Source organism: Megachile rotundata, chromosome 5, assembly GCF_050947335.1.
Source record: "Megachile rotundata isolate GNS110a chromosome 5, iyMegRotu1, whole genome shotgun sequence".
In the NCBI taxonomy this organism is placed as follows: Eukaryota; Metazoa; Arthropoda; class Insecta; order Hymenoptera; family Megachilidae; genus Megachile; species Megachile rotundata.
In genome coordinates, this window is record NC_134987.1 from 12039783 (window position 1) to 12052355 (window position 12573).

Here is a 12573-nt window from a genome sequence, read left to right on the forward strand (position 1 = left end):
ATTGATTGCATCTAAACTTACTCTGCGTGAACAGTAATATACGAGTGACAGATTATAAAGAAAAGAATTAAACTCGATAACGTCAACAAAATTGAAGGAACTTAAAGGAGCTTTAATACACAGCAACAAGGTTTCAAATGCCGATAATACTTTTTACCGAGCCCGTATATGCCGCAAACTTGTTTCGCAGGCTGTATTCGCAAGAAAAAACGAAAATACGAGTTAAACAAAGAAGCAAAAAGAAAAGAAGATTATCCGATATAGCTGAGTCAGATAAGGGCAAGTTCAAGGGACGGAGGATGAACGGATAAAAGCTTCGAAGATCCGCCGCGAAGCTCAAAGTAGAAACGGGATAAGGTGAAATAAAATAAAAGTAGGGAGGGGAAAAAAAGCTTAAAGCGGACGAGCAGCGAAGAAGGAAGAAATACGCTTTCAGTAATTAATGGCGGTGCCATTTGGAGCGGTGCCAGTTTTCTTGCTGGAAAAAGACCTGTCGCGAGTTTATCGAACATCGCTCGGATCTTCGGAAATTTTCGCGATCGAAAGTTCTGCGGAAGAAGCTTCTTTTCTAGCCTCGAATAGGATGGGAATCGATCCTGTTAAATAGCAACTTCGTGACGCGAAATACACAAGTACATTACTGGTCGTCGCTTTACTCTTAAACTTTTTAATTTTCCAATTCTTTTTATTGTAAACTCTTAAGATAAGAAGGTTAGAAATTTCTATGTTTACAAATTTGTAAATTTCAAACTTAAAAATTTTAGAATTTTCAAGTCTATAAAATTTCATGTTAGCAAAATTTAGAAATTTTTAAGTTTTCAAGATTTTTAATTTTTTAGCAATTTTTAATGTTAAAAATTAAATGGAATTTGATTTCCAATTTCTCAAAATTTTAGATCTAGAAATTAGATTATAAAACAGAAGTTTTCAAGTTTGAGTTTTAAAGCTACATAAATGCAAATATCTGTATATTTAACTTACTTGACTTTCATCATTGTAGACCCGTCATGTTTCGCGATGAGTTTGAGGTGGTCCCAAGATGCCTTGCACTCGCTCTCGAGTTTACTTATGTTGGACGCAAGCTCGTCGAAATCGATCTTCGAGGCTCTTGTCACAGCACCGATCTAAACACATTCATATTGTTCATAACAAAGTTAATTCTTAATTTCAGTGGTTCCACTAATGTCACCTATCACTATTTCTATACAAGTAAAAAATAGTAAAAAATTCTCTTTATTCAACGACACTAAAACTGTTGAATTTGAATAATAACCTAATGTATATGCGATTAACCATTCCAAGTAATTAATTACACGATTAAACGAAGCTACGACAAATTGGCTAAAAATAGTTATCATGCAAATGCAGCGTCTAATTAGACGAGAACAGAAGTGAGCCACGTGCTGTGGATACAATTTCACGGAAGGGGGTCCGTAATGGCCTCCAAAGAAGTTCTGTGGGGCAGGAGGAACGAAGTTCGGTCGTGATTTCGCAAATGTAGCCCCGGTTATTCGGTCTAAAGTTTTCTCTTCCTTCGTCACGAAAGGTAAGCTCACCCTCTCTCCTTTCTATCTCACCTCCGAATAGAGATCCGTGGAATCCGGAAACTTCTCCATCACCATGTGGCAAAGGTGATGAAGCAATGAGTGCTTGTGAACCGTATCCTTCACTTCAGGTACTTTGGCGAGGTATTCCAACTGAAAGCCCTTCACCTGAAAAAGGCCGCGAGACGTTTCAGCGATGCTTGGAATATCGTGACGGCTAACTTCTGCGTTTTAGCCGCTCGAGCTTTCTGTAGACGCTTCTGACCACTTTGCCCTCTAACGTAATTGTGGAAAACTTGAAATCGATGTCGTTGCTTTTACTACGCGACCCGCGACGAATTCTCAATTCGGTCTTTCCTTTGAACATTTCTGCTTTCGTTACATTACTCTATGACACTTTTATTCAGCGTATATTACTTTTAGAAGGATTATTATGAAAGCACTGTTATATGTAATAAATCAGGTATTTGGTACGGTTACATTAATATTCGGATACAGCATGCCTACATTTGACTTATACATTAATAGTCTACATTAGACTACTTATTTAAAATTTTTCGATACGTACGTAAGAAAATTAAAGGTAAATAAAAAAAATTGAGGTGAATAGAGAATGTTGAAACGTTAGGTATGTTTATAATTTAGCGACCTTAATTATACAAGCTGCAAATGGTATCATACTAAAAACTCAATCTTTATACAAATACGATTTAGTTCTGTCACATGTGCGTCACATAGTGCGTCACGAGTCTGACTCCATAGGTCAAGGGGTTGAAATTTCTTCAATAACTTCTATGTGTTGTAATATTTAGTTAAACAAGTATTCACGAGCTTCCAGCCGAATTGCAGTATTATTTAAAGTACGAAAGAATGCACCTGCACGGAGAGGTACAGGTAGTGCACCGTATGTCAAACTCGTAAAGCAAGATTCGAAGGGCACGTAAAAAACGCTAATAAGGTGTCACGGAAACGGCAAAGGAAAAATCTAAAATTCAAAGCGTAAAGCTGTATCCGTTGGCTTTACGAGTTTACCGTTCGTGACGGAACATTTAGGAACGACGATCTTCCGCGAATATAAATTCCGCTCTTACCGCCGTTAAAGTCAGATTATTCAAATAGCCGAGGGGCTCCGAACCAGGCGAAATTTAACAATCTGCATAACAAATTCCGTTCGGCTCGTAACTTTTTTTTCTTCGTTCTCGCTAATTTACTGTGAAACACGAGGAAGGAGCAGCTCACGCGACAACTTCGATAAACGAGCGTATCGCGTAAAAATGTACGGAGAGGAAAGCTCCGTCGAGGGAACGATAAGAAGCGATTAGTCGTGCGTCCTCAAAGGACCGTCGTTAGCCTACTCGGGCGGAAATGAACAATGACGAATGCAGAAGTATCGTCTTGGATCGATTTGAGATCGAATCTTGCACGAATATTCGTGCGAATGCACCATTTGTGCGTTCGATAACGTCAACTTTATTGTCGCGAACACGAAAGCGTTGTGGTCAGAAGCGTTCTTCTCGTAATATCGAATTTCATTAGCAAAGAATTCATTGTGCGTACAATGATCCTGTGGTTTTTATAGCGATGCTTCTGATTAATCGCGCTCAAAGCTGAAATAAATGATGGAAATTAGCATTAAAAGGAGGCAATAATTTAGCGAAATTATCGCGTGCACTTGTCTGAAGTAAGGTTGTAGAATTCTGGTTCACCCTGAGGGTTAATAGGTTGATTCATTTATTCGAATATTTTAATTTGTATTTTTAAATTGGAACATTGTCAAGTTATCAAGTTTCTATAGTAAACTTCTTTGTTTCTAAAAATTGAAACATCTTTATTCCAAAAGAGTTGTAATTTGAAGAGGTGCAATGTTTGTATAATTTTGCAAAATTATTTTTAGTATAAAAAAGATCCAGTAGAACAGCAACTGGAAATAACACCATTTAACAGGTAAGTATAACATATGCATATTCCATTTGTAGAAACATATATTTTATAGTCGTACGTGATTCATCGCGACAGATCGAACGTGTGCTACTATAAAATATATAGAATACATTCGCCATATCTGTTCGCCAAACAGTCATATACAACCAACTGTCAGAGCTCTAATTTATGAATCACTGTGTAACTATTTCTTCAACGTCCACTATGATACCAATCACAAGAAACTTGCATCGCACGCGACACAAGCAGAAATAAACTCGAAGGTACAATTACTATCGCATCACATAAAATCACGTGCTATCGTGAATAAATATTCTGATATTCGGAAACATTATATATTATTTCTACTTGCGTTATACTTATATTATTCGTGACAGTAAATGATTTACTGTAATGTGGTGGCTGGGTGTTTTTACCTTCAGTAGCTAATACTCGAAGTTTCACCCACATGTGGATAACGTTCAAGTTTTCATATACTATTGTAAATTTGTTCTTTCATCTAGTTAAAAATACTCGTATTACTACTTGAAACTGTGGTTAACAACTATAACAAAATATTGCGAAAATATTGGGTAAGATTTGTTAAAAACAAAATGACTACCTAATTAAATTTTCAACTGCGTCGGTATGTCAACGTGTCAAAAAGTTTGATGAATTCTGAACTGATCTCTCACTATTCCACTATGTTTATACATTAAACTTTGATAAAAATATCTATTTCAAATTGTATTAAGTCAAATTGCAAAGTTTCAATATCTCCAGTTTCCAAGAACCCCAAAAGATAAAAGATCACAGTATTCCAACGTACAAAGTAACGATAGTAATCGAAAAATGTACCAGCAGAAAGGTGCAAAGTGTTCAGAGCAGCTGCGAACACTGCAAACAAAAGGTGAACGTGATCGTCCGACGGTTTCTCTTTCCAAAAACGTGGCAACGATCCAACGGTCCAGTAGCCAACGTTCGCCACCTTTTTCCGGACCATCGAGCAGCGGTTACACGAAAATTATCGACACTGATGGGTATCGATTCAACACGGACCAACCCGTGACGCAGACGGACGAACGGATTAAGCGGATATCATTTGGCTGGCATTCAATACCTACCTCATTTCCGTTGAGGAATATCCCGATCGAAAGGAGCGTGCTCAGAATCCCGCGGAACGTTTTATTCACTCGCAGCGTCTCCATTCCCTGCTTCAGATCCATCAAAGGGTCCGCAATTTCCTAGAGTCACAAAGGTGGTTCGCGATTATTATTTTTTTTTCTTTACCACCTCATGTTACCTGGTAACCTTTTAGGTTACATTTTGCATTCAGTAGATGCAATAAATGTGTCATATTAAGAAAATTTGAGATGAGAGTGCAGTAATGGTTCCATAATATGGAAGTGCAATGAAAAAATTGGTGCGCGAAAATACACACGTTATCTCGTTCAATTACTCTGTTACAAGTTCTAAATGCGATCTCAATTTTTGGTTCTAAATAATCCGATGATCCGTAGAAGATGTTCTGATTTAAACAGTCGATTCTAATCAGACTGATTGCGAATGAATAAGTAATGGCAAAGGAAAGCGTTGGAAGGAAGAATCGTTCAATTATTAGCATGGACTAGCGACGTGCAGCACAAGTAAGTACGTTTCACCGTGAGAAGCTGCATGACATTTCAAATGCAAATTCTATTAAGCACGCTCGAATACAAATGCGGGTAATAGTGATCGAATTGGCCCGTTATTTCTCACGAATCTCGTCTTGAATTCCGTGTCGGTACTCGCGACCACGACAAGGAAAAACGCCAGGTATGCGGGGAAGGAAGTCGCGGGGAACGTTCTTCGCATAATCGCGCGATTTCTTCGCTGAGAACATACCGGATTCCGATACACGATCGTGCCGCGCTCGTCGAACGTGTGCATCGCTTCCTTGCTGGTTGAGGTGTGAAACACTTCACGAGATCCACAATTTTTACATCTGACTTCCAACTTTCATTCAATTATTTAACTATTGCAAAATTCTTTTTCATTTATGTTCTTGGTATAGGTTACACAAATTGACTCTTTTAGATGACTTTCAGAAAATGTAGAAGCTAACCTCCAATTTTCATTCTTTAATTATTTGATGATTGCAAACAAAATTTCTTTCTCTTCTATATTTTTGTTGTAAGATATACAAATCGACAATGACAATGTCAGGCAGCTTGAAAATTTAGAACCTAACCTAACTTGCAAATTTCGAGTTTTTAATTACTGAATGATTGCAAACAAAATTTCTTTCTCACCCATGTCTTTATTATAACAAATCCTATAGGATATACAAATCTGTAATGGCAATTGTAGACAATTTTTGGAAAATTTATATATAATTTATTACACAATAAATCAACCTGAAAATTGTATTTTTTGAAATACATGTACGATATGATTGTTCCAAAATAATTTCAAGCTGGTTTCAGATGTAACAATTGATGAATCAATGAATGAATGAAGAAAGTGTTCCATTTTGAAGAAAGTGTTCCAAAAAAATTAAATTCCAAATAAATGGTTTTCCAAAGGGTTAATAATGTACTCACCTTTTCTGAATTTTCAAAGTCGAGTTTGAAAGCCCACAGTTTCAGTCTGGCAGGTAACTCCGAGATAGAAGCCAAAGTTAAAAGGAACTGTTCAGCTGATCCCAAAGGTAGGTCAGGATTGGCGGCCTGCGCCTCTTGTATCCTGGACCTCTCCTCCTCGGTTGGCAGCATCGTCAACAGTTTCTGTCGCGAACGGACCAGGAAAAAGGACAGGGAAGAAGAGAACGAAGAAGAGAAACGAACAAGAATAAAATTAGAGAAATCAAGAAAAATATCGTAAATAAAACGTACGTGTGCGTTTTAACTGAATCATAGGGTTGACTTTGAACCAAGGATCGTAATTTGTGTGGTCGTGCAATAGACCTGGAGTTTAAACGAAATCGGGAATGTGATCAACACTTTGGGGAATAAAGAAATTTGGGGATGATCTTAGAACCTGTTTGATTTCATGCCATGTGCTTTGAGAAAGTTAGCATATAGGTAGATGGTACTAGAGACGATCTGAGGGAAATATAGATTTAGATTTATTTTAGGGGGGTTTGTGGTAGTGATGGGTAGATGATTGCTTATTATTTTTGAAACTTACAAATTATGAAATTACACATTTTTAAATTTTTCAGAATTCCCAAAATTCCAAATTCCCAAGATTCCAAATTCCCAAGATTCCAAATTCCCAAGATTCCAAATTCCCAAGATTCCACATTACCAAGATTCCAAATTCCCAAAATTCCAAATTCCCAAGATTCCAAATTCCCAAGATTCCAAATTCCCAAGATTCCAAATTCCCAAGAATCCAAATTACCAAGATTCCAAATTCCCAAGATTCCAAATTCCCAAGATTCCAAATTCCCAAGATTACAAATTCCCAAGATTACAAATTTCCAAGATTCCGAATTCCCAAGATTCCGAATACCCAAGATTCCAAATACCCAAGATTCCAAATACCCAAGATTCCAAATTTCCAAGATTCCAAATTCCCACGATACCAAATTCGCAAGATTCCGAATTCCCAAGATTCCGAATTCCCAAAATTCCAAATTCCCAAAATTTCAAATTCCCAAGATTCCAAATTCCCAAAATTCCAAATTCCCAAAATTCCAAATTCCCAAAATTCCAAATTCCCAAAATTCCAAATTCCCAAAATTCCAAATTCCCAAAATTCCAAATTCCCAAAATTCCAAATTCCCAAGATTCCGAATTCCCAAAATTCCAAATTCCCAAAATTTCAAATTCCCAAGATTCCAAATTCCCAAAATTCCAAATTCCCAAAATTCCAAATTCCCAAAATTCCAAATTCCCAAAATTCCAAATTCCCAAAATTCCAAATTCCCAAAATTCCAAATTCCCAAAATTCCAAATTCCCAAAATTCCAAATTCCCAAAATTCCAAATACCCAAGATTCCAAATTTCCAAGATTCCAAATTCCCACGATACCAAATTCGCAAGATTCCGAATTCCCAAAATTCCAAATTCCCAAAATTTCAAATTCCCAAGATTCCAAATTCCCAAAATTCCAAATTCCCAAAATTCCAAATTCCCAAAATTCCAAATTCCCAAAATTCCAAATTCCCAAAATTCCAAATTCCCAAAATTCCAAATTCCCAAAATTCCAAATTCCCAAAATTCCAAATTCCCAAAATTCCAAATTCCCAAAATTCCAAATTCCCAAAATTCCAAATTCCCAAAATTCCAAATTCCCAAAATTCCAAATTCCCAAAATTCCAAATTCCCAAAATTCCAAATTCCCAAAATTCCAAATTCCCAAAATTCCAAATTCCCAAAATTCCAAATTCCCAAAATTCCAAATTCCCAAAATTCCAAACTTCCAAAATTCCCAAAATTCCCAAAATTCCCACAATTCCCAAAATTCCCAAAATTCCTAAAATTCCCAAAATTTCCACATTTTCAAATGTGGTTTTTCAAATCAGTTACCCATCACTGTCTTTAACTCTTAGATTCTTAAATTCTTATAACACAAGCAACTAATTTTTTACTTGCAACCTTTTACTATTACAAAGTAAAACAATACAGTAAACCCTCGTTATATTGCATCCATCTATAACACAAAAACCACTATAATATCAAGAAAGATCTGCACCGAATTTAATAAGTTGCAACTTTTAATTTCAGCCACGTCAATGGCAATATAACGAGAGTGTAGAATTGTTCTGCCTTTTCGGCGGATCTACTTCTGTTTTAATTTGAACTTTATTAAAATTACGGTCAGCATATGCAGAAGGAAATACAGATGCGTTCCAAACGCGATAAAAGGGAATATTCCAAAATTGATGGATATCTGCATGCAAATATTTCAATTGTATTACATTAACCAAAAATATCAAAGTGAAGTTTGTGTAGCACAGAAAATAATATCTCTGTTGAATAATATTTTTAAAATATCAAATGACACGCAGCCTTTTCGTTATTTTCGATGAGCAGAAATATTTAATTAACAGCAGTTAATTTACATATCCGAGAAGTAATATTTCAGCATTTGTGTACATTATTAAAATCACGATTCAATAAGAACAAACATTTTGCTAACTCAATAAAACGAATAAGATCTTCGATAAATATTTTACTATTTACAAATGTCTGCATGCTTCCATTTCAATCGTATTTCGATAAGCAAAATTAGGTAATTGAAGTTTATTTAACGGAGAGCTTAATATTCCTGGCGAATAATATTTCGCGAATAATAATTATTAATATCGTATGTTCGTATTTCAATCGTATTTCGATAAGCAAAATTATTTACGTAATTGAAGTTCGATTAATTGAATCGACGGTTCGTTAAACATACTGCGTTTATTAATTTTATTAAAAAAAGATAAGCAATAATCGATGTTCTTACCTCGATACCTTCTCTGTTCATAATGGTTGCATCCATTTTTAAGATCGCGGTCTTAATTGATCTCGGCGGAGGCAATTTCGTCATCCCGATATTGATAGCGTTCGATCGTTTATGGTCCAGCACGATGATCTCTTTGTTCTTGTTCATCTCCTGCTGCTTCTATACGACGATAAAAACAAAACGAGCGTGTACAATCGTTGATGAATAATCCCAGAAATAAAAAAATGTTGTCCATCGTTTTCTTAACACTCCAAATTATGAAGATAATTAATGACGAACACATCGTGCACTGACAACGAGTGTGGCTTTCAAACGAAAAACACGTCTAATCAACGTAACTCTGAACATTAACAACCAAGTGCAAGTCAAATATTTGCACTCCGACCGGAAACGAAAATGCTAATGTACCTGCAATTTCCACAAATCAATTGGAAAGAAATGTCCCGTATAAGTGCGTTAACAGCGGAATGAAATTAACAGAAAGTAATTAAAAGCGAACAATATACACGAACCGTTACCATTTTGTTATTAGTTAAACTTGAAAGAATGTAGAGATAGAACGGAAAGAGAAAAAATTAACCCTCGCAATGTTACGGAAGATTTTCGTTATATTGCCATATATGAAGTTGCAGGGTGTAACATTTTTGGCACAAGTAATATATGGAATGGGTTGGTTTATACACGAAATCTTATGATATTGCAGTAATTTTCGTGGAATTTCCTTTCCAGGATATTATGCGTGGTGATACAGTGGGCGGCGATATAACGCGTGATAAATAGGGTGAGTTGCAAATACAATGCGTGGCAAGTACAATGATTGGCGGTACAACGCGTTGTAATACAGCACATTGCTGATACGATGCGCGGTGATATAACGCGAGGTAATACAACACGTTGCAAATTCGACGCGTGGTAATATAACGCGAGGTAATGCAACACGTTGGAAATTTGACGCGTGGTGATATAACGCGAGGTGATACAACACGTTGGAAATTCGACGCGTGGTGATATAACGCGAGGTAATGCAACGCGTTGGAAATTTGACGCGTGGTGATATAACGCGAGGTGATACAACACATTGAAAATTCGACGCGTGGTGATATAGCGCGAGGTGATACAACACGTTGAAAATTCGACGCGTGGTGATATAACGCGAGGTAATGCAACGCGTTGGAAATTCGACACGTGGTGATATAACGCGAGGTAATGCAATACGTTGGATATTCCATGCGTGGTGATATAACGCGAGGTAATGCAACACGTTGGAAATTCGACGCGTGGTGATATAACGCGAGGTGATACAACACGTTGAAAATTCGACACGTGGTGATATAACGCGAGGTAATGCAACGCGTTGGAAATTCGACGCGTGGTGATATAACGCGAAGTGATACAACACGTTGGAAATTCGACGCGTGGTGATATAACGTGAGGTAATGCAACACGTTGGAAATTCGACGCGTGGTGATAAAGCGCGAGGTAATGCAACACGTTGGAAATTCGATGCGTGGTGATATAACGCGCGGTGACATAACATGAAGGTGTGCAACGCGTGGTGATATAATGCGTTGAAATGCAGCGCGTTCGAATACAACGCGTGGTGATATAGCGCGAGGTGATACAACACGTTGAAAATTCGACGCGTGGTGATATAACGCGAGATGATACAACACGTTGAAAATTCGACGCGTGGTAATATAACGCGAGGTAATGCAACACGTTGGAAATTCGACACGTGGTGATATAGCGCGAGGTAATGCAACACGTTGGAAATTCGATGCGTGGTGATATAACGCGCGGTGACATAACATGAAGGTGTGCAACACGTGGTGATATAATGCGTTGTAATGTAGCGCGTCCTAATACAACGCGTGGTGATATAACGCGACGTGATACAATGCGTACTGCAACAACGCGTGGTGATACAACACGTGATCCATCGCGTAGTAAATGCAATATATGATGACATAACTATAACAATGAACTAAATAGTATATGTGAGAATTCATACAAATATGGTAATATACCGAGAGTCTATTATTACTCCATGTTTCTGTGGCTCGTTTAAAAAAATGCTTAATATTGCGAGAGTTACAATTTTTACTATCAGAAGAACTACAATAGCAAAACAAGTTTGAAAAGAAGTTAAACGATTAATAGAAAGAGAGTAATTATCGAGAATAATTTTGAATTTTATTAGTGCCAAGCGTGAAAGGGAATAAAAGGTGAAAGATGCAAAAGCAAACACGTTAGCGAAAATTGTTAAGTGAAGTTAAGAAATTAGGACTCACCTCCTGTAAAATTCCAGCATGCCATTTCGTTCATTTTTTCGTGCGAGCACCAAGAATATTGCAAATAATACAAGAAAAGATTAGTCGTATTGCATTAAACCACCATCACCACCACCCCAACCACTATTCGCCATATTATTATTATTATTATTATTATTATTATTGTACGAGATCATTATCGTGGGATATCGTTACAGTTCCGGATGGTATTAATTTACGGCGTGTTATTGTTAAAGTTGCTTCATTAGACTAACAGAACCCGTAATATTACACCAAGATTATAATTGTTTGTGGACATGATTATGATCAACTCGTGAAATCGCTAGCAGCTAGCGCACGTCCACGATAATAAACAATGAAGATAAATTGCGACGCGGACATTGTTGTAATTCGTGATGAATTATAATGTTATCAAATGTCTATTAATTAACAGAATCTAAAATTAATCGTTTTAATTACTGGTCGCAACAGATGTTAAATATCATTCTCGAATTACTGACAAATCAATATTTCTATTTATTTCATAAATAACTTATAATAATTGAAATCTATAATATTTTAGTAATTTGATCTTAAAATAATTTAACGAACGAAGCAATTAAATTAAAATTTTCTATTTCATAAGAGAAATAAATTTTCTGTCAAAATTATATTTATGCAGTAATTTACCAAAATATTTTATTCGTTTATCAATGATTGCAGACATCTCGCAGAAGGTCATAGCAAAAATTATTAATTGTTACTTTTATATCTCCTATGATATTGCCCTTAAATACGTGAAATAATTTGATATGTAATATTCAGTATATTAAATGTTCTTAGGAAGCATCAGACCGAGAGTTCATCAAGCTTCATTAAATGTACACTTAACGCGGGGAAACAGTTAACCACGTCCCATAGAATTTTTCCATTCCCCACCCCTTTACTTCGCGGAACTCTTTTTCCATAGGTAAGCGGTCGGCGTCCCATAATTTTTCCCGATTCGCATCTCCTTTTTCAGCTCCTCTTTTTTCTCTATCACGGAAGACTCGTTGGACTCTCCACTCAGCACTAATTATCACCGGACTCCGAGGTAAGCGTAAAAGTTCAAAGGATGAAACATCAGGGTAAAAAGGATCTTTCCTTCGAGTAATGTTACGAGAAACGCGAAAAAGGAGAAAATGAGAACACGTGTGGAAATAACATCATGTTACGTCGGATCTACTAGGATTTGCAAAAATCTACATTCAACCTTAGTTTTCTACATCTGGAATCAGGGTGTATTAAGTCTAATTTTCTATCTTTGCTTGAAAAATTAGCTCTTTAATTTTTAACGTAAAGAGTGACGTTTCTGGCAAAAATTAGTTAAATTTAAGAATTAAATTCGGAGAAAACTTGTAAAT

At 36.4% G+C, this 12573-nt stretch overlaps 1 protein-coding gene across 2 annotated transcripts in view; it reads right to left on the minus strand.

The window, feature by feature from the left end:
- The window catches only part of Fhos (Formin homology 2 domain containing), a 284475-nt gene that overhangs the window by 25682 nt on the left and 246220 nt on the right, over window positions 1–12573 (minus strand). For both annotated transcript variants that reach the window (XM_076532146.1, XM_076532145.1), the window contains exons 12-16: window positions 8901–9059; window positions 6047–6229; window positions 4589–4708; window positions 1578–1712; window positions 982–1124 (exon numbers count right to left, since the gene is read on the minus strand). In XM_076532146.1, the coding sequence (XP_076388261.1) occupies window positions 982–1124; window positions 1578–1712; window positions 4589–4708; window positions 6047–6229; window positions 8901–9059 (740 nt within the window). The remainder of the gene's footprint in view (window positions 1–981; window positions 1125–1577; window positions 1713–4588; window positions 4709–6046; window positions 6230–8900; window positions 9060–12573) is intronic.